The following is a 23,253-nucleotide window of genomic DNA, read 5'->3' as shown; positions in this document are numbered from 1 at the left end:
CTTTACAGTTTATGCAGAGCATGTGTATCTACATCCACACATGCCATTGAACGGAAAATGTTATTTACCCAGTAAGCATCTGTTTGTAGCACGCAGTGTTGTAGACTCGCATGCGCTCTCCCTCCTCCCCGGACGCCTGTGGCCATTTCAGTTACTTTCTGTTTGTATATAGTTGTACATATGTAGTTTCATTTGCATGGATATCTCTTTCTCTATACCAGACTTTTTTATATATTACCAAGTGGAATGTCTATCTTCTTGTTCTCAGAACAGCTCATGTTCTATCTGCATAGCTAAAAATGTGCTTAAGTTGAGAGGTCACCACAAAACCCTAAGGGTGAGCCTTTCAGATCTCCTTTTTTAAGTGCACAACACATGACCTATCCCAATTCCTTAAGGATGAACATACCACATGTTGTGGCAGCAGTAGTAGGCTGCAGGTACTTGTAGTACTGAGTTTTCCTCTCATTGAAATTGAATGCCATTTTGTGTCCTATATTACTCAGCATGACCTCTGTGCAGTAAGTGAATTACTTAGCATTTAGTTACTTTGAACATAAGCTGCCAGATCATAGGCTTGTTGCCAAGTTCTAGTTCACGCATCAGATTGTAATTCTCTTATGTGTCAGCCATATAAGATATTATTCTGTGCTCTGCAAATTGACATACCTTAACTGCCAAGTTACAAGTACTAGGGACAGAGTGAAAACTGATCTCCATGGCTTCCTCTTTGAATCGAAATTTGTAAACCACTAACCAGAATTGGTTCACAAATCTTCTCAGATAGGCACAAATGTGTCATTTAAATCTAGAGCTTAAAGGTGGTTTATCTGGAGTGTACACAGTTTCTTGTAGCAACCAAAGCCATTTAAAAAGGAAACGTTTTTTAACCAACAGTATGTGTATGGGAAACTAAAACAGGTGTAATAAGGGTCAACTGATGCAAGCCATGCACCAGCATAGTTTTGAATAAATTGCAGCTTTCAGATCAGAAAAGCAGGTAGATCAAACTTAAAAGCATTACAGCAGCGATGGTAAGAACACATTTCAGGGCAGGGGGGTAAATTCGTCACATTTCCTGATATGCCTTAATATTTTTGTTTTTTGCCAGTCTAAAGTCTCAGAGTTTTCCGGCATGACATTCCATTTGGATACCATTATAGTGTAATCCATTTTATTAAAATCATTGGTATAGTCCTTCCTTTCCATTATTTGTCCAAAACATATCTGGAGCACTGGAACCTAGGACCTGCCTTACTTATCGCACCTGGTTCTTGTGTCTTTTTTTTTGTTGCCTTGAACAAGTGATTAAATGAAGTGATTGGGGGTACTCCCACCTGTTCGTCCAACTGCTTTAGTGTATAAGTAACGGTATCCACAGGCCCAACATTATTGGTCATCTTAAACCCTGATTGCTTTAAAACAAATATTTTGTAAACAAACTGGCAGCAGCGTCTTCTCTGTTCTCCAGTAGGCTACTTGTACCAGTCAGTGTTGCTTTCTTTTAATGCTGAAAGAAAAGTATTACTTCATTAGTACACTGTTGCCTTGATTAACTCCTTTCTCTGACATATTTTAAGTAGCTTTGAACCCTTGAAGGTTTTTCTATATTTCTTTGTTTTCACCTTGCTGCCCCGCTTCTATGTTTTTTCAAATCTGCTTTTCTATGTTCCCTATTGTGATCCAAGTGATCCTCCTAGCTCTTTGGCTTTTCTGTTTCTGTTGTTTTTTGAATACCATAGAGCAGTGTTTCCCAAACCGTGGGTCCAATCACAAGCCAATTTTAGGTGGGATGTGAAAGTCCAAGAAATAAATTAAGATGCCTTTACGTTTTGTATTTATCATGTCACATTTGCTGCGCTTTAGAGACAGAGTCAAATGGCAGGCTGTGTCTGTCTTCTGACAAATTGCTGCTTATTTTTTAACATGGTGATTGGTTTTTACAAACTCCTCTCACTTTGCAGTCAGAGAAAGTAAAGTGAATTATGTAACAATCTTGCTGGGGTACAGGGAAAGTAGGTAGTAGGATCTCATTTTTTTTGTAAAACAACAAAATGCAAATAACAATAAATTAACTTTTATCAGTAAAACGGAATGTTGATGCAAATTTAGTGGCCATTTTAATGGAAAATGTGCTGTCTGTAAATGACAGTGCACTACCGCACAATGCTTTAATTAGATCAAAATAAATCCCCTACCTCATGTCCTTCAAAGCAAGGTTAGTCAAAAAAGTTGTTTTTCTTAAAGGTTTAGGAAGCAGTGCCATGGAGAGATTTTGGTTCTAACTTGCAATTAGCTCCATAGCACAAAGTTTATAAAGCTTTTAAGGTACCTGCCGTTCTTTTCAGGTATACTTCTTCCTTAGCATCTCTGTCTCCTTCCTGACATGATCTCATTAACAAGATCCTTCACCTTGGCAAAGTCAACTTTCCTGCATTTCTGTAACTTTAGCCACAGTATCTGCTGATCCTTCTGCTGCACCTAATTTGTTCTGGCCCATTAATCCCAAGTCTCTTTCTGTCATGGTGCTTCTAAAACTATCCCTGTTATGTAAGGTGAGGTCCATAAGTGCCTCATTGTGAGTGGGCTTTGTTAGTAGTGACCGACATCTTAAAATCAAAACATAGTGTTAGCAGTGGTCAAAGTTATGGTAGAGAAGCTAAAATAAATGCTCCACTGACTTTAACCTTAGTCTCATGACAATGCACATCTACCTTTTTGTCTTAGATCCTTCTACCTGCAGTTAGACAAATGCAAATTGTCAAATCCCATTTAAATTGGATCCCTTGTAAAATTGACTCTTTATTGGTTTACATTTTTATTTCAGGATTACAGCTGGACAGATATCCGATGCCCCTTTGAAAAGCGCAGAGATGCTGCTTGTGTTTTCTGGGACAATGTTGTCTATATATTAGGAGGTTCCCAGCTCTTCCCAATAAAACGAATGGATTGTTACAATGTAGTGAAGGACAGCTGGTATTCTAAATTGGGACCTCCAACTCCTCGAGATAGTCTAGCCGCCTGTGCTGCAGAGGGCAAGATTTACACATCAGGTGGTTCTGAAGTAGGTAAGATATTGTTAAAATATTTGTATATAATTTGAACAACTTTGATGTTAAATTGACAATGGCAGGTAAACCGTGTACACTGAAGTGTTTCAGATGCAAAATCAGTAGTAATTGCTTTGTCATACTGTTTTTCTCCACCGCAGGTTACTACAGTTTCTTACATTCTATAGTCCATAAATCTTTACTGACTGACTGAATTTGAGATATTTACCTCTTAGTACGTCCATCCCTTACTTGAGGACCTTCTTAGATTAGATTTAGAAAGCTCAGCCCCGGAAGTGCACTTCTTCAGGTCTTATTTCAAGCTGTCAAACAAGTGTCTTTTACCATGTCAGCGTCGTCCTTCAAAGCTGGATGACACAGTACCGACAAGCTCCTCCTTAACTGAAGCTGAGTGTATTTCACGGGGCAAAAATGTATCTGCAGTAACCCTTCATTGGCCGTCTGAGGCTCTTGTAGAACACACACCATATTTCCTAAACTGCTACAACAGTACATAACGATACACAAGCAACAACTAAATAACTCCGTTCTCTTGCAGCCTTGCAGGCAAATCGTGCTCCACAGTCTCATTTTATTGTGCAGGGCAAGGATTAATCCACCACAGGTGTGAGCCTGTCAAAATAACTGGTCATTTAAGGCTAGCTGTTGATGTGTAGCTACCTAAGTGTTTTAGTTCCCCTGACCTCCCTTCTAACTGGATTCAGACCATGCATTTAGATTCCTACCTCTTGCCACTCCCTTTAGCGTAATTAGAAACCATGGAACTGAAGACATTTAATGTAAAAACCCTTTCCTCGGATCAATGATTCCCTTGAATGTCCTATACTGTGGCCCTATTGGAGCTTTCTTGTTTTTCTGTACCCCTACCCATATCTATTTACTGTGTGCACCACTTATTATCGTGTTTCTGTTATGGAATGAAGCATACAAGCCCATTTATGCATCCACATTCATATGTTTATTTTTCACAGTACAACAGCTATTTATGATAAGTCTATTGTTATTTCTAACACAGGAGCCTCTTTTTCTTGATATACAAACTAAGTCCACCACAATAAGCAGAGGTAAATTATCTTGGAAGACACCGGCATAGCCCATTAATGCCAGGATGGTCTTGCAGTGTTTGAAGCTATTGAAGGACTTTACAGTTGCTGCCAAAGTGTTTGTTCATTGGAACATCAATATCACCTTAAAATCTTCTTCAGAATAGAGCCATTCAGCAGTATCTGGCAACACTCAGAGCACTAGAGATTGCAGAAATTGCAGGAAAACAATCTGTAAAAGATAATTTAGTTGACACCAGGGCAATATAGTTGGCATCAGGGTTGTGCAGAGTTGTAGGACATCACTTCCACTCACTTTGTGAAGTTTGCCTGTAGACACTGCAAACTTCATGAGGTTTCAAGGTTTGTTTGTGGACACTGTTGCCGAATGTACTGTGTAGCTTTTATTGTGTGATATACAGCACAGCTAAGATTCTCTGTAGTTGTAATTCCTGTACCTGCATATAGGAGGCATAATATTGGTAAGAAGTATATCTCAGTAGGCTGAAAGAAAGGAAATGATTTTTTAATTCCTATGCTATGGTAGGTTTAAATCTGAATAACAGGCCTGTAACCTATATCCCTAGCTGGATTTTTTTTTATCAGATGTGAAATAGTGTATTGTGCAACATCTCATGGGTACAGATTTGTACACCTTAATTTCTACAAACTCTTCAGGTTCCACTGCAGATGTGTTCTAATTATGGAGCGTGTGGTAAAGGTTGACATGATGCTGTTCATCAACATCTTAGAGCACAATGCAGTCGTCTTAGCCTGTAGGTAATTTATTCAGGGCCATTGTTTCTTGTGTGCACCAACATCATCAATGTAGAGCTTCACCTAAGCAAGCAGACATGTAACCAGTCTGCTTAGCTATACCAGCATACTAAATTGTAGGATGGTTAAACCCAGAATACATTCCTAGTACTTATCCATTCGGTGATAGTCAAGAACATAAGTTAGACATGCTTAGTGGACTTCTTCAGGACCCTAATAAAAGGTGCCTGAACAAGTTTTCATGTTGGCCATGTGGAGTCTACTAGGTGATTTATTTATTTGCTGACCAACAATCTAAGAATGGACCAGTATAGCTTCTGGCAGTGCAAGAGCATATAGAGTAATTTTAAGTTCGATGGCATCTGTCGCTGTAGATACGCATGTTTTGCAATAGCTCGCCATCTGGTGTTGGGCCGGAGTGTTACAAGTTGTTTTTCTTCGAAGAAGTCTTTCGAGTCACGGGACCGAGTGACTCCTCCTTTTGTCTCCATTGCGCATGGGCGTTGACTCCATCTTCGATTGTTTTTTTTCCGCCATCGGGTTCGGACGTGTTCCTGTCGCTCCGAGTTTCGGAACGGAAAGATAGCTAATTTCGGAAGATTTTCGTCGGTATTGTTGCATTCGGGATCGGCGTAGTTAGATTCAACACCGCATCGAAGATCGAAGAGCTCCGGTGCCCTTCGGGGTAGTTTTTCGATCCCCCGTCGGGGCCTGGTCGGCCCGACCGCGTGCTGAAGAACGCCGATGGAACGGACCCCGTTCCGTTTCTGCCCCAAATGCCACAATAAATACCCCTTTACAGACCAACACTTGGTCTGTAACCTGTGCCTGTCACCTGAGCACAGTGAAGACACCTGCGAGGCCTGTCGTGCGTTCCGGTCCCGAAAAACTCTCCGAGACCGTCGAGCCAGAAGACTTCAGATGGCGTCCGCGCCGACAGCCCACCGGGAGTTCGAGGAACAAGAAGAGGAGGGATCCTTTTCGATCCAAGAATCGGACTCCGAAGGATTCGACGATACACAAACCGTGAGTAAGACGTCGAAAACCACACAGAGGAAGATTTACAAGGCCCAGGGGACGCCACTGCCATCAGGCCATGGCTCCACCCATAAATTCGGTGACCGACCGTCGGCACCGAAAAAGGCCCAAACAGTGCCGAGATCGTCCGACTCCGGTCGAGACACCGGCACGCAGCCTTCTCGGGACCGAGAAAGTGCTGGAGACAAGCCTCGACACCGAGATGCCGGTGTGGACACGGCTCGACGCCGAGACAGCGGCACCGAAGAAGATCGACGCCGAGAGGTTTCGGCCCCGAAAAAGAAAAAAGTCACCTCGGAGCCGAAAAAACACGCAGACAGGGTTTCGGTCCCGAAACAAACTGCAAGCGACCCAGCTTCAGGCTCTTATACAGAAGAGCACTCGCTAACCTCCCAAATGCAAAAGCATAGGTTTGAGGAAGAGCTACAATCAACTGATGTGGACCATACGCAAAAGCGTATTTTCATACAGCAGGGGACAGGAAAAATAAGCACCCTTCCCCCCATTAGAAGAAAGAGAAGGTTGGAGTTCCAAACTGAACAGACACCACAACCAAAAGTGGTGAAAAGAGTTACCCCACCACCCTCTCCTCCGCCCGTGATTAACGTCTCACCAGCACAAACTCCATCACACTCCCCAGCTCACACCACCATAAGCCAGGGTGACCAAGATCAAGACGCATGGGACCTATACGACGCCCCAGTGTCAGATAACAGTCCGGAGGCATACCCTACGAAGCCATCTCCACCAGAGGACAGCACCGCGTATTCTCAAGTGGTGGCTAGAGCAGCACAATTTCACAACGTAAGCCTCCACTCAGAACAGGTCGAGGATGATTTTTTATTCAACACACTCTCCTCCACCCACAGCTCGTACCAAAGCCTGCCTATGCTCCCTGGTATGCTCCGGCACGCAAAAGAAATCTTTAAGGAGCCGGTCAAAAGTAGGGCAATCACACCAAGGGTGGAAAAAAAGTATAAGGCGCCTCCTACAGACCCGGTTTTCATCACTACACAGCTGCCACCAGACTCTGTCGTTGTAGGAGCAGCTAGGAAAAGGGCCAACTCCCACACATCTGGAGATGCACCACCCCCAGATAAAGAAAGCCGCAAGTTCGATGCAGCTGGTAAGAGAGTCGCAGCACAAGCTGCAAACCAGTGGCGCATCGCAAACTCCCAGGCACTATTTGCGCGCTATGACAGAGCCCACTGGGACGAGATGCAACATCTCATTGAACACCTGCCCAAAGACTTACAAAATAGGGCAAAACAAGTGGTTGAGGAGGGACAGACCATTTCCAACAACCAGATCCGCTCCTCCATGGACGCTGCAGATACAGCTGCACGGACAATTAATACATCTGTAACTATCAGAAGGCATGCATGGCTCCGAACGTCTGGATTTAAACCAGAGATTCAACAAGCAGTTCTCAATATGCCTTTTAACGAAAAAGAACTGTTCGGTCCAGAAGTGGACACAGCGATTGAGAAACTCAAAAAAGATACGGACACTGCCAAAGCCATGGGCGCACTCTACTCCCCGCAGAGCAGAGGGAATTACAGCACATTCCGTAAAACACCCTTTCGAGGGGGGTTTCGGGGTCAGAGCACACAAGCCAGCACCTCACAAGCAACAACGTCCAGTTACCAGGGACAGTATAGAGGAGGTTTTCGGGGACAATATAGAGGAGGGCAATTCCCTAGGAATAGAGGAAGATTTCAGAGCCCCAAAACCCCTACTACTAAACAGTGACTCACATGTCACTCACCCCCTCCACACAACACCAGTGGGGGGAAGAATAAGTCATTATTACAAAGCATGGGAGGAAATCACTACAGACACTTGGGTTCTAGCAATTATCCAACATGGTTATTGCATAGAATTTCTACAATTCCCTCCAAACATACCAGCAAAAGCACAAAATTTGACAACACACCATTCCAATCTCCTGGAGATAGAAGTGCAGGCACTATTGCAAAAGAATGCAATCGAATTAGTGCCAAACACACAAATAAACACAGGAGTTTACTCACTGTACTTTCTGATACCAAAGAAGGACAAAACGCTGAGACCAATCCTAGACCTCAGAGTAGTGAACACTTTCATCAAATCAGATCACTTTCACATGGTCACACTACAAGAAGTATTGCCATTGCTAAAACTACACGACTACATGGCAACTTTGGACCTCAAGGATGCTTATTTCCATATACCAATACACCCATCGCACAGGAAATACCTAAGGTTTGTATTCAAGGGAATACATTACCAATTCAAGGTACTGCCTTTCGGATTAACAACCGCACCAAGAGTCTTTACCAAATGTCTAGCGGTAGTCGCTGCACACATAAGAAGGCAGCAAATACATGTGTTCCCATATCTAGACGACTGGCTAATCAAGGCCCATTCGTTAATAGAGTGCTCAAATCACACAAATCATATCATACAAACCCTCTTCAAACTAGGGTTCACCGTCAATTTCACAAAATCCAAAATTCTGCCGCGCAAGGTACAACAATACCTGGGAGCCATAATAGACACATCAAAAGGAGTAGCCACTCCAAGTCCACAAAGAATTCAAAATTTCAACACCATCATACAACGCATGTATCCAACACAAAGGATACAAGCAAAGATGGTACTACAACTCCTAGGCATGATGTCTTCATGCATAGCCATTGTCCCAAACGCAAGACTGCACATGAGGCCCTTACAACAGTGCCTAGCATCACAGTGGTCACAAGCACAGGGTCACCTTCTAGATCTGGTGTTAATAGACCGCCAAACTTACCTCTCACTTCTGTGGTGGAACAACATAAATTTAAACAAAGGGCGGCCTTTCCAAGACCCAGTGGCACAATACGTAATAACAACAGATGCTTCCATGACAGGGTGGGGAGCACACCTCGATCAACACAGCATACAAGGACAATGGAACGTACATCAAACAAAACTGCATATAACTCACCTTGAACTTCTAGCAGTTTTTCAAGCACTAAAAGCTTTCCAACCAATAATAGTTCACAAATACATTCTCGTCAAAACAGACAACACGACAACAATGTATTATCTAAACAAGCAAGGGGGGACGCACTCCACGCAGTTAAGCCTGCTAGCACAAAAGATTTGGCGTTGGGCAATTCACAACCAAATTCGCCTAATAGCACAATTTATACCAGGGATCCAAAATCAACTCGCAGACAATCTCTCTCGAGATCACCAACAGGTCCACGAATGGGAAATTCACCCCCAAATTCTGAACACTTATTTCAAACTCTGGGGAACACCTCAGATAGACTTGTTTGCGACAAAGGAGAACGCAAAATGCCAAAACTTTGCATCCAGATACCCACACAAACAGTCCCAAGGCAATGCCCTATGGATGAACTGGTCAGGGATATTTGCTTACGCTTTTCCTCCTCTCCCTCTCCTTCCTTACCTGGTAAACAAACTCAGTCAAAACAAACTCAAACTCATATTAATAGCACCAACTTGGGCAAGGCAACCCTGGTACACAACGCTGCTAGACCTATCAGTAGTACCCTGCATCAAATTGCCCAACAGGCCAGATCTGTTGACACAACACAACCAAAAGATCAGACACCCAGATCCAGTATCGCTGAATCTAGCAATCTGGCTCCTGAAATCCTAGAATTCGGGCACTTACAACTTACCCAAGAATGTATGGAAGTCATAAAACAAGCCAGAAGGCCATCCACCAGGCACTGCTATGCAAGTAAATGGAAGAGGTTTGTTTGCTACTGCCATATTAATCAAATACAACCATTACACACAACTCCAGAACATGTAGTGGGTTACTTGCTTCACTTACAAAAATCTAACCTGGCTTTCTCTTCCATTAAAATACACCTTGCAGCAATATCTGCATACCTGCAGACTACCTATTCAACTTCCCTATATAAGATACCAGTCATTAAAGCATTCATGGAGGGCCTTAGGAGAATTATACCACCAAGAACACCACCTGTTCCTTCATGGAACCTAAATGTTGTCCTAACTAGACTTATGGGTCCCCCTTTTGAACCCATGCACTCCTGCGAAATACAGTTCCTAACCTGGAAGGTGGCATTTCTCATCGCCATTACTTCCCTAAGAAGAGTAAGCGAGATTCAGGCGTTTACAATACAGGAACCTTTTATACAACTACACAAGAATAAGGTCGTCCTAAGGACCAATCCTAAGTTTTTGCCAAAGGTTATTTCACTGTTCCATCTAAATCAAACAGTGGAACTTCCAGTGTTCTTTCCACAGCCAGATACCGTAGCTGAAAGGGCACTACATACATTAGATGTCAAAAGAGCATTGATGTATTACATTGACAGAACAAAAAACATCAGAAAGACTAAACAACTATTTATTGCATTTCAAAAACCTCATGTAGGAAACCCAATATCAAAACAAGGTATAGCCAGATGGATAGTTAAATGCATCCAAATCTGCTACCTTAAAGCTAAACGACAGCTGCCCATTACACCAAGGGCACACTCAACCAGAAAGAAAGGTGCTACCATGGCCTTTCTAGGAAACATCCCAATGCAAGAAATATGTAAGGCAGCCACATGGTCTACGCCTCACACATTCACCAAGCACTACTGTGTAGACGTGTTATCCGCACAACAAGCCACAGTAGGTCAAGCCGTATTAAGAACATTATTTCAGACTACTTCCACTCCTACAGGCTGATCCACCGCTTTTGGGGAGATAACTGCTTACTAGTCTATGCAAAACATGCGTATCTACAGCGACAGATGCCATCGAACTGAAAATGTCACTTACCCAGTGTACATCTGTTCGTGGCATCAGTCGCAGTAGATTCGCATGTGCCCACCCGCCTCCCCGGGAGCCTGTAGCAGTTTGGAAGTTACCTTCAACTATTTATATATGTATCATCTCAACTTTAAATAGGTGCATACTTAGTCACTCCATTGCATGGGCACTATTACTACAATTCAACTCCTACCTCACCCTCTGCGGGGAAAAACAATCGAAGATGGAGTCGACGCCCATGCGCAATGGAGACAAAAGGAGGAGTCACTCGGTCCCGTGACTCGAAAGACTTCTTCGAAGAAAAACAACTTGTAACACTCCGGCCCAACACCAGATGGCGAGCTATTGCAAAACATGCGAATCTACTGCGACTGATGCCACGAACAGATGTACACTGGGTAAGTGACATTTTCATTACTATTGACATCCTGCCCTAAGTCCTAGAAACATCTCTGGCTAGACCTATCTTCCAATCTAGGGCCCCTTCCAAGTCTCTTTGTTATGTTCCACATTTGAAAAATGCACACTACCAGTAAATCTAGTAGATTTTTGGGAAAATCAGGTTGCATCACTCGCAAACTATTGTGCTGGTGTTGTCTCTTCCTAGTATCATCAGGACACCCTTTTTCTGGGTAACAGAGTGCTTTAGAACTTCTTTCATTCATGTTTTAATTAACTTAGCAGGCCCTCCTCCCTTATTTCAAGTCTGCACTGCCTGCAAATCTGAAAGAGTGATATTTAGGGCAGCATGGCCCTGGACCTGGGCAGTGGGGTGTACCTAACAACTAATCCTCCTTTTTAGCACTCTTGGGATGCTCGTCCAGCATGTCAATTGCTGAGAAAAATAGATTTTTCATGGTTTTAAATTGAGCCCACATATGTCTGAAAGCGCACACTCTTCCCATAGTGTGAGGATATAAGTGCTTCTTGTGGGTTGTTTATGCGCCAAAATAAAAGCTTGTCTTGCTTTCCTCTACTTTACAGCACGCCTGTTTAACCCTCAGCAATGCTCCATTCCTGTTGTTCATGAGGTGAAAATTGGTGGCAAGTCTGTAAGCGCTTCTTGGGGTCTGTACCATTGTTTGTTTGTGAAGGGCAGTCAAGGGTGAGGTTGTTTGGTCTCTGGGCCTTAGGAAGGCTCTGTTTACTCTGGAACTCCTGGGAATGGGATTATTGTTTTTAGTTACACGATTTTGTGAGGGGCATTAAAACATTTTAAACCGGACAGCCTCTTGATATTTGATTAGTTGAATGTCTTCCTTCACTTCCTAACCCTAGCCCACCATCAGAAATGGTGCATCATGCCTGTCCAGCACATCCATTTATATCCAATTCCTCATGTAGCCCTTAGCCACTGGGACTGAGGAAAGTTGACACTTTATGGACTCTACAAAGCAGGAGGACTCAGTGGGCCCTTGGAATGGGGTGCAGGTGAGGACTGTTTTTTTCTATCACCTATGGAGCTAGAGTATATTTGGATTGGTAATATAATATCTGCATGTCACTCCATTAGGATTAGATTCTGTGTGCTGGCTATATTGTCTCTTGTGGAATCCATGCATAAGGTAAGCAAGGATATCAGATTTGAGGTGGAAGGTGAGACCAGCATCAGATGAGGGTGAAGGCAGCTGTATTGTGGACAGGAGGGGTAACATTGTCCAGTGACTCCTCTTGTGCCTAGTTTGTGAGGAACTCCATAGTTAATGAAGTTCAGCTACTGTATCCCCTACAAGAAAGATGGGAGTTCTTTTAAAACATGATCTAGTAAGAAATCTTGGGGGTAGTTAGGTCACAAAAGGTGCTTTTTGGTTTAGAGAGCCTTATATGCAGGGTGTAAAAGGATATATCAGTGTGCCCTTGGCAAGGGATTCAGCACATTGTATTGAAGGTCTTTTCACTTATCTTCACTGCCACAGTTTTACCAACCCTGATTTAACAAGGGGAACGGGGGTTTCTTAGATTGCATGGCTCCTTCCAGTCTTTGGGTGTGTTGCAAAAACAAACATCAGAAAATACAGGGGCACGGGCACTCATAATTATCGGAGATCTGAAGCTACTCCACAGAGAAAGGTGTGCCATTAATACCTTTGAATACTTGGTAGTAGTTTTGTTAGTTGCCTTGTATTTGTTGTGCCTTGACTTTTACGAAAAATTGAGCAGATTGCTGGAAGGCCTGCAGAATACATTTATCCAGAATGGTGTTCATTGGTGATTTTACTGTGTGATGAGATCAAGCTGTGAGAGCCATGTGTGGGAGAGTTGGCAAGGTGATCGATGATCTGAATTAAAGCCAGGATGTTAATGGCATTGACCAGTCTACATGTCATCAGATTCACAGTTAGTGTTCTAACGGGGTGGTTGTGGGTGAGCTAAAACATACTTTCTTTCTTGGTCTGCGCACTCCTTCATTTGACTGTTAAAATAGGCTGTTGTTTGGGACCACTGAGGTTGCATTCACAGTCTAAAGGAATGGAACTAGACAGGAACTGGATTAAGGCCTGCTTAGAACTGTTTGCACAAGTCTAGGTACCTCCTGTTAACACAAGATGTGATTAAGCCTCTCCAGATGTCAAACTTTCTCTCTTAAATCTCTCCTTAGTTGCCAAATGTCATAAGTTGGCACCACTTACAGTGCAAAGAGAGACCTTTTGTTTTGTTAAAAAATAGTCATGTGATCTTTGGAGGAGCTTAGAGAGGTAATCAAGGGGTATGGATGCATGGAGATAAGAGACATGAAGTCAACACCTGCGGGATTGTGCAAAAGAGCCCTTGAAAATCAAGGTTTTAGGGATAAAAATGTGTTTGTTGCCATGTGTGGCTGTAGATACACATGCTGTGCATACTCCTGTCATCTGGTGTTGGGTTCGGAGTGTTGCAAGTTGTTTTTCTTCAAAGAGGCATTTTTGAATCACAGGATCAAGTGACTCTTCCTTCTCGGTGATACCGTGCATAGACATCGACTCCTTTGTTAGATTGATTTCACTCCATCTTACCCTTGCTCCAGTTTCTAAACCTTTCTTTCCATCTTTTGCTGCATTGATGGTATTGTTCTCGATCACGTTTTTCTCACATTTTTGCGATCGTCTCACTCTGTTGGTCCGAAAACTGGCTGCACGCCCTCTGTGGCGCCCTTGCCCGTTTGGTCCTGTGGCACCAACCAGTATGCTGTGCTGATGGAACAGATGCTGTTTCGCTTCTGTCCTCAGTGCCATGCAGAATTCCTGCACACCGACCAACATCTGGTGTGTGGCCTGTGCCTCTCACCCGACCATCAAGAAACCACCAGCGACCCCTGCAGATCCTTCAGATAGAAAAAAGACCCTTGAGGACAGAAGAGCTTGTCGACTTGTGATGGCGCACAAGACTTCGGAAGACACTTCGGACGTCTTCAGGGAGGAGCATGCAGAGGAGGAGCCGAAACAGGAGGAGAGCTTCTCCATCCAGGACTCCGATGTCCAGTCATATAGCAAAAGCCACGAGGTGACGTTGGCACAACCCATGAGTACCATGGCCCCTCCTGCCTCCTGTAAGACTGCCAAAAAAAACCTTACAGAGGTCCATAAAACAGGCTTGTATGCCCCGCCCGGCACCAAAAATTGCCAAGACATGGGCTTCAGCATTGACCTCAACATCTTTGGTCCAAGATATTGTTGCTATTCCCATCTGAACTTCAGCACCAAGCCGAACAAGCTCCATCTCTGCTTTGGCTTTGACAAAAGGACACCAACTGTCTTCGGAGCTGACAGATTCTAGTCATTCTTGGCCACACCATCTCCCAGTGAACCCTCGTCAGCACCGCCTCCACATCCAGTAGGGTACAACATTATTGCTTTCCTCATCACCTTTAAGAGGAAACCAACCTTTCCGGAGGCTCTGTATTCTTCACCACCTCCAAAGAAAACTAAGAACAAAGCTACCACGACTGTTAACAAGCCTTTGCCTCTTCCTCAAACACCTCCGCCACTTCCACCCCCTGCTTCTCCTCCACCCCACCCCTCTTAATTCACCTGACACTCCTACTACAGGAGATCTAAAACCTCAGGTTTCTCCTTCATTCACTAGGGGAGATTTGGGAGGGATACAGCAGGACCCAGATCTATGGGACACATATGACACTGTTCCCATGATTTCCACAGATCTGGGTGTATACCCTGTACAGCCCTCACCGCCAGAGGACTCCACATCCTACCAGCAGGTAATAGCTCGAGTAGCTGCTTTCCACATTTTTTAGCTGCACAAAGACCCCATTGAGCAGGACTTTCTTTTTGATACCTTGATGTCCCTACATAGGGACATGCAGTACCTCCCCATTCTCGCTGGCACGCTTCCACTTGCAGACAACATTTTTAAGGAACCAGAAACTACAAAGCTGCCCCCCCGATCCACCTTACATAAGATCATAGATCCCACCAGATTCTGTTGTGGCTACCACTGCATACAAACGGGCCAATAGTCAGGCCGCAAGGGACTCCCCTTCCTCAGACAAGGAGAGCTAAGAGATTGACGCCACTGGTAAATGAGGGGCTGCACAAGCAGCCAGTCATTGGCACATCACAAACTCACAAGCTTTACTTGCGATATATGATCGGGCTCACTGGGATGAGATGGAGGAGCTCCTCCAGCATCTACCAGATGATCACCGAAAAGGGTACAATCGATTGTCACAGAAGGGTAGACAGTAATAACTCCATCAGATGTGTCCTACATACCACGAATACGACTGCATGCAGTATCGGCACCAGCATCCTAGTAAGGAAACATGCCTGGCTTCTGTGCTCAGGTTTTAAGCCAGAGGTACAGCAAGCAGTACTCAATATGCCCTTTGACAAGGAGCAGCTTTTCGGCAGTCAAGTGGACTCCACCTTTAAAAAACTGGAAAAAGACACTAAACACTTCAAAAGCCATGGGTGCTTTACAGTCCCCCCTCCCAGAGAGGTACTTTTTGTCACCCCACATTCAGAGGTGGTTACAAACCAAAAAGCCTCCACCTCTCAGGCCAGAAAGCCTTTTAGTTCATATTGACAGGGCTTCTACAGGGCAGCATACTTAGGTAATAACACCAGAGGTAGAGGCAAGAGTGCCACCATCCGCACCGCTACATCAGCATCTAAACAGTGACTGTGTCTTCCAACCCCCCCTCCACGCCTGTCTGGGGACGACTTCAAAATTTCCATACACAATGGGCTAACCTCACTTGGGACCAATTGGTCCTTTCCATTATCCAACATGGTTACTGTCTGGAGCTCATTACCACATCCTTAAACCTTCCCCTTGCTCTCACAAGCTCTCTTAAGAGCACCTTCTTCTCAAACAAGAGGTACGATCCCGTCTTCTCAAAGGGGTCATCAAGCCAGTTCCGCTACAACACCAAGGAACAGGAGTATACTCCTTATACTTCCTCATTCCCAAAAAAAGACAGCTCTCTCAGGCCCATCCCTCGACCTAAGGCCTTTAAACCACTGCATTCTATCAGAACACTTTCACATGGTTACTCTTCAAGACGTTATCTCCCTCTTACAACAGGGCAACTTTATAACGCCCTAGTCCTAAAGGACCCCTACTTCCATATCCCCATCCACCCTCCACACTGGAAATATCTCAGATTCATAAGTGCAGGCAAGCACTACCAATAAAAGGTTATTCCTTTCTGAGTCACCACAGCTCCCACGGTCTTCACAAAGGGCCAAATGTATCATCACAGCCCTTTGCGATTCGGAAATAGCGATTTTTAAGAAATCGCTATTTCCGACTCACAAAGTGCCATGTATCACATTTGCGATTCGGTAATAGCGATTACCGAATCGCCAATTGCGATGCCGGCCCCATTCGCAGCTATGGGCCTGTTGGCCCATATCTGCGAATTTTTAGCACTTCCAAAATTGTGATTTCTGAACCAGAAATCGCAATTTTGGAAATGCAAAACCCCAGGGTGCTGGGGGCCTAGGGCCCCCTCGGCTGCACCCAAAACTTTTTTTGGGGACATGTGAGGTGCACACATGCCAAAAGGGCATGTGTGCTTCACATGTACAATTTAATGCATTTTTACATTTTGCACCAGGTTACCACCTGGTTTCTTTTCCTGGTATTTTGCATGTGCCAAATGCCATTCTGCGGAAAATCGCAATTTGCGATTTTTTTGCTGCATCTCCTTGCGATGTGGATTTTGCGAATCGCAAATTGCGACTCGCAAAACCAGGTCGCAACACAAGAAATCGCAATTTTTGTGATTTCTTATTTGTGGTCTGCGAATGCCTTTCATGCATCGCAGACCACTTTTTTGCACTCGCAAACGGCCGTTTTTTGCGATTCGCACCGTTTGCGAGTGCAAAAAAATGTCATACATCTGGCCCAAAATGCTTAGCAATAGTAGTAGCACATCTCAGAAGACAAAACATGGACATATTTCCCTACCTAGGTGACTGAGTCATCAAAGCCAGCACGTTATCACAATGCCAAAGTCGCACTCTGATGACAGCGGACATTCTGCAAGTGAGGTTTCACACTCAACTTTCTCAAATCCCACCTTCAACCTCTTTAGATACAGCCCTGTCGAAGAGCTATTCTCAGTGCAGAATTGGGGCTAGCATACCCCAATCTGGCTTGTGTTCACCACTGTTGGTCTCTACTCCCACAGTTTGAAGAGAATTCATGATACACAGTCAGGACTGTGATGCGCCTGTTAGGGACGATGGCCTCCTGCATTGCCATCGTTCCCCACGCCAGACTCCACATGCATCTCATACAGCACTGTCTGTCTCATCAGTGGGCTCAATCACAGGGTCACTGGGAAGATCTAGTTTTGTTAGACCGCCATACTCACCACTGTCTGCAATGGTGGAATACCACCAACCTGTTGAAATTGCGGCCTTTTATGTGCCGCAGATCATTCTGACAATAAACCATCACACACAGGCTGGGAATTGTCAGTGCAGGGCCACTGGGATCCCCATCATCAATCCCTGCACATCAACATATTTGAGCTAAGGGCAGTATTTCTAGCCGTGAAAAAAATTCTTCATCACCTTTCTCACGAAGTTAGTCTGCACAGACAACATTACAGCAATGTATTACCTTCAGAAACAAGAGGGGGGGGGGAGACGGTCACTCCAATTGTCACAACTGTCTCAGACAATATGGAAATGGACTGTCCACCATCACATTCACCTGGTGGCAGAGTATCTCCCAGGAATGGACAACAACTTTACATACCTGCTCAAAAGGATGCAGAAACACGTCCATGAATGGGAACTCCACCCAAAAGTTCTTCAGAAATACTTCTGGGAGTGTGGAAGACCTCAAATAGATCTTTTCGCCACACCAGAAAACAAACACAAAATGACAAGACTTTGCCTTCAGGGACCCACCTCCTCTATCCAAGGGCAATGCTCTGTGGATGACCTGGTCAGGGATATTTACCTCTGATTCCATTTCTAGTTCGACAGATCAGGCAGACATCTCTCAGCAAGATCCTTGTAGCTCCCACATGGGTGTCGTAGCCCTGGTTCACCACACTATTGGACCTCTCACTAGTCCACCCATGAAAAGCTTCCCAGCAGGCCGTAACTTCTTACTCAATACCAAGGTCAGGTCAGACACCCAGACCTCAAATTTTTTAACTTGCAATACGGCTCCTGAGGTCATAGAGTTTGGTTTATTAGATTTGCCTGCAGAATATATGGACATTCTCAGAGAAGTTTGTAAACTCACTACCAGAGCATGTTATGCTGCAAAGTGGAAACACTTTGTTTTCTTCTGTCAACCCAAATACATTAATCCCATTAAAGCTTCTGTCAAAGACAATGTCTGCTACTAGCTTCAACTACAAAAAATTAATTTAGCTTACACCTCGTTTCGCTTACATCTCACAGCTATAGCTGCATATTTTCAAAACAGACTACATACATCCCTGTTAAGAATTACAGTGATCAAATCAGTTCCACATTAATCATTCCATTGAGTTACCAGTCTCCTTACCACAGCTTGACTCAGTTGCCAAAAGAGCCCTTCACTCTTTGGATGTTTATCTTGCATTGATGTTCTACATTTATAGAACTAAAGAGTTTAGAAAGACTAAACAGCTCTTTGTAGCTTTCTCACTACCTCATAAAGACAATCCAATATCCAAAAGCAGCAAAGCTAGGTGGTTAGTAAAATGTATTCAGACCTGTTATGCTAAAGCAAAAAGACAACTTCCTGTCACTCCCAGATCACACTGTACAAGGAAGAAAGGCGCTACTATGGCTTTCCTTTAAAATATACCTATAGCGGACATTTGTAAGGTAGCTACATGGTCTACACCACATACATTCACAAAACACTATTGTGTGGATGTACTTGCACACCAGCAAGCCAATATACGCCAAGCACTACTAAGAAAACATTTCCAGTTAATTGCACCTCCCACAGGCTAGCCACTGCTTTCATGAGGGGACTGCTTTACAGCCTATGTAGAGCATTTGCATCTACAACCACACGTCTTCGAACGGAAAATATTACTTTCCCAGTAAGCAACTGTTCATTGCATGTAGTGCTGCAGATTCACATGCGCCCTCCCTCCTCCCCGGATGTATGTGTCTATTCAAGTTACTTTATACTTGTATATAGTTGTACATATGTATTTGCATTTGCATGGACATCTCTTTTTCTATACTTCGTCTACTCTCCTTTTCTCACCTGCCTGTGGCAAAACAATCTAACAAAGGAGTCGATGCCCATGCGCAGTATCACCGAGAAGTAGGAGTCACTCGATCCTGTGACTCGAAAATGCTTATTAGAAGATAAACATCTTGCAACGCTTCGAACCCAACACTAGATGGCAGGCGTATGCAGAGCATGTCAATCTACAGCACTACATGCCACAAACAGATGCTTACTGGGTAAGTAACACTTCATCATTAGTCAAATGCAGGAGGATGGGGGAAACTACGATGCTCTGTTTAAAATATTAGGACAGTTCACATTCCTGAGATGTCTGCAGGCATTGTCATCTGCATTGCCCAAACTGCCAAAGATGCTAGTATAATTTTTTTAACAATACATTGAGGGTCATAGTGCCACCAAGGGTAAGCCACGGGGTGTCATGGCCCAATCACAAGGGGTATCAGGACTGCCCCTGCTAAGGAGTACTTACCATAGTTATACATTGAATCCTGGTCACAGGGAAAAGTACCTATAATGTGAAAGGAGGCTGGTGTGATGGATTTAGTGAAGAAAGCCACAGTTCAAATGGTGGCCCTTGCTAAATACCATCCCATATCAAACATTCCATTGATTAGTAAAATCATGTCGGCCATGATCTGGAGCAGCTGTAGGAGTACTTGGAAGGGCCTTATATTGAGAGCAATAATTTTTGGTTTCCTCTGTGGTCATGATACTTATTATGACTTCACCTTTTTGAAACACAATGGTGAGTTCTCATGTGCTAAAAATGCAGGCTGACTGGCACCCCTAATTAAATGAGACTGCTCTCAATGCAATTTACTATTCCATGCTATTGGAAAGACTGGAGTGCTAGGGTGGCCTGGAAAGGTGAGTGAAGCTTTGGTTTTGCACAGCCCTGGGCGATTATATGTTAGTCAGTGTCTTCTTGGGATGCTAGTTATCCATCGCCTTTTGTTGCGCAGGTTGGGGCTCATAGCTCTTCCCCTCCCTTTTTAATATTTACCTTTACTGTCTTTTGAGGTGTCATGTAAGCTATAGATCTTCGCCAGTAAAACCCAGTTAGTGGTCCGAGTAGGAAATAAAGATATGTCAAATCAAAAACTGCAGAATATTTGAATTTGAATGCAGTATAGCAGAACGTCCTTTGGTGGAACCAAAATGGAAGTACCCTTAGTGGACTTTAGATTCCAACCCCTCTTCCATTTCACTGACCAGCATCACTGGGTCTTGTTTGTTTGGCCATCACACCACAGTATCTGTCAGACTCAACCATGATCTATGCATGATGAAACAAGTTCAGGAAAACGTGTAAAGGTTACCAGCAGTAAATGCTTTCTCAACTTTCATTTCTTCTACGTGTCATAACCTCTATATATGGACTGCTACTCACCACAGGAAATCATGTGATCAACACATTTAGCTAACACAGATGGTTTATTATCATTCATCTATGAGTTTCAAATATGTGTTTTTTCAGAACTGCCAAGTTGATGTTTGGAGACTAAAAATATATAATTTAGTCTAAAATGCATGCCTTTCAATTGTGAAAGCATTCTTAAAATCAAACAAAACCTTTTTGTCTACTATGTTGGGATGCACAAAGGGGACCTACATACAAGTAACTGGAGAGCTACCAGTAGCTACAGAGCTACTTGTGTAGAACTCTGATCTAGAATCATGCACTGCGGAAGATCTGAGGATTGGAAACTTGGAACCAGTTCTTTGCAGAGTGCATTATTGCACTGGTTATTGACAGATGTCAGAGACAAGGCTCTTGAAGATTTATAGGCCAGCTTGCATTCTCAGATCTGGAACTGTTTCGAGCCCACTAACACCACACTGAATGAGATATTTTTATGGTGCCCTTTCCTTGAGTGTTAAGGAGCACTGCAAAAGCAGCTGTAAGACAAATCTCGGCCACCTTGCCTTTTAGACGGAGCTAAATAAGCACTCTTTCAGTGAATGTTTCTGACAGCTGACATAGCCTTTATTGGTCGGAATGGAGCTGTATGCCCTAACTGGTTAGCATTAGATATTGTGAGTTTGTACACTGGCACTCTAAGCATACCATATTTTCACTGAGTATCACATTGCTTTGTTTGTGGCGTTTTCTGGGTTGGGTCTCTTGTGTCCAGCCTTGTTCTCTCACATGTCTAGCTTCTGCCTTCACCACGGGACCAGCCTTTATGTGTACACCTTGCACATCAGATCCTTAAAGGGACACAGGGTACATGTGCCTATTTAAGGTCCTTAAGGTTCAAGTAAGGCATATGTCACTAAGCAATTTGAGGGATTAAGACCACATATTTAATTTTTGTGAAATTTGTTTTAACATAGGTTTGTAACCTCATAGATGTTTGAGCGACATGTTGATATCTAGAAGCACCAGTTGCTAGTAAATAGCTATATTTTTGCCCATTAGATTTTACTTTGTGACATTTGATTTAAGTTTGTAGTCTTCGATTTTGAATTTCCAGCTGTGCTTGACAGTCTTGAAAACCAGCATGCCTCAAAATACTGTGAAGTTTGCTTTTGACTTTCTGATGTTGTTCACCAGAGCCAATGTGTATCCATCTGTCATACTGTGAAGCATATGCTCTGAACATCCCGTCCTCATCGGCGTTAGGTTCTATGCACATTTCCCATTGTTAACCAAAATAGCTGTTGAATATTGATTGTTGGTCTCTACCATCTTGTGCCAATTTTGAATCCATAGACTGGAAGTGAACAGAAATAAGTGTTGGAAGAGGAAACGAGGTCTGAAAACTAAAACCAGTGATTATGGATGTGCTTGGTTGTTACTGAATAAAGGGTGGTTAAACATAACCAAATGATGGAGATAGGCAGAGTGCTCATGTATGAATAAATAAATAAATAAATGTGACAATCTACTTGTATCCTTAAATTTCTGTCTGTTTTATATTTTTATAGGAAATTCAGCTTTGTACCTCTTTGAATGTTATGATACCAGAACAGAAAGTTGGCACTCAAAGCCAAGCATGCTGACTCAACGCTGCAGTCATGGGATGGTTGAAGCAAATGGACTTATCTATGTTTGCGGAGGCAGCTTGGGAAACAACGTCTCAGGGAGAGTGCTGAATTCCTGTGAAGTTTACGACCCAGCAACAGAAACGTATGTAGCTGATGTAATTTACCTTCTTCCTACAATGTGTGCTGTAATGTTCTTTACCCTGTAATTGTTCAACATTTGTTTAAGATAACAGAAATTCACTGGAAAATAAATTATAATGCTGACTGAAAAATACTCTAGTTCGATAGTCATGGTTAACTATAACAAGCTTCAGTGCATTGCTCGTGACCTCACACATGATATTATAAGTGACATCACAAATGACATATCACCTACCCATTGTCCTCCTGGATAACATCACTAGGAATACTCAATAGTTTGTTTACATACATGTTGTACATCAGTGTTGCAATCTCTGTTGTCCAGTACTGTTGGGCATGATGTAGGAAGCTGGGTCTCTATGTTGTGTACCAGTTTAAGTGAACACTATGCAGATAGTCCAGTGTGCCCCTTATTTGCTGACAGGGGTTAAAATAAAAGCTCTAAAGCTCTCTTTTGTGGTAGGGTGGGCTAGCAGTTAGGCTTATCAGAAGACCATGTTAAGCATTTATTGCACAGAGTCAGTATGCGAGACAAAGTCTCAATAAAAAAATCTGACACAAATTTATAAGAAGACCAGATATTTATAGTAATTTAGACACCAAGATCACCATAATCAGGTTTGTACTTGCGGAGTTAGCAATTTTTAAGTCACAATAAAACATACTTACACTGTGGCTTTAAACAGTATGGCTAATAAACACATACTGCATTCTGGCACTTCGCGACGTTTTACAGGACCAGT

General features: G+C 43.4%; 1 protein-coding gene across 1 annotated transcript in view; it reads left to right on the top strand.

Annotated features, from left to right (window-relative positions):
• KLHL7 (kelch like family member 7) overlaps positions 1 to 23,253 on the top strand; it is a 247,515-nt gene that overhangs the window by 152,801 nt on the left and 71,461 nt on the right. The window contains exons 8-9 of the mRNA XM_069211533.1: positions 2,828 to 3,068; positions 22,310 to 22,511. Coding sequence (XP_069067634.1) covers positions 2,828 to 3,068; positions 22,310 to 22,511 — 443 coding nt within the window. The remainder of the gene's footprint in view (positions 1 to 2,827; positions 3,069 to 22,309; positions 22,512 to 23,253) is intronic.

This window comes from Pleurodeles waltl, chromosome 10 (assembly GCF_031143425.1).
Source record: "Pleurodeles waltl isolate 20211129_DDA chromosome 10, aPleWal1.hap1.20221129, whole genome shotgun sequence".
Taxonomy (NCBI): Eukaryota; Metazoa; Chordata; class Amphibia; order Caudata; family Salamandridae; genus Pleurodeles; species Pleurodeles waltl.
The sequence above is the reverse complement of the archived record's forward strand: the minus strand, read 5'-3'. Positions and strand labels throughout refer to the sequence as shown.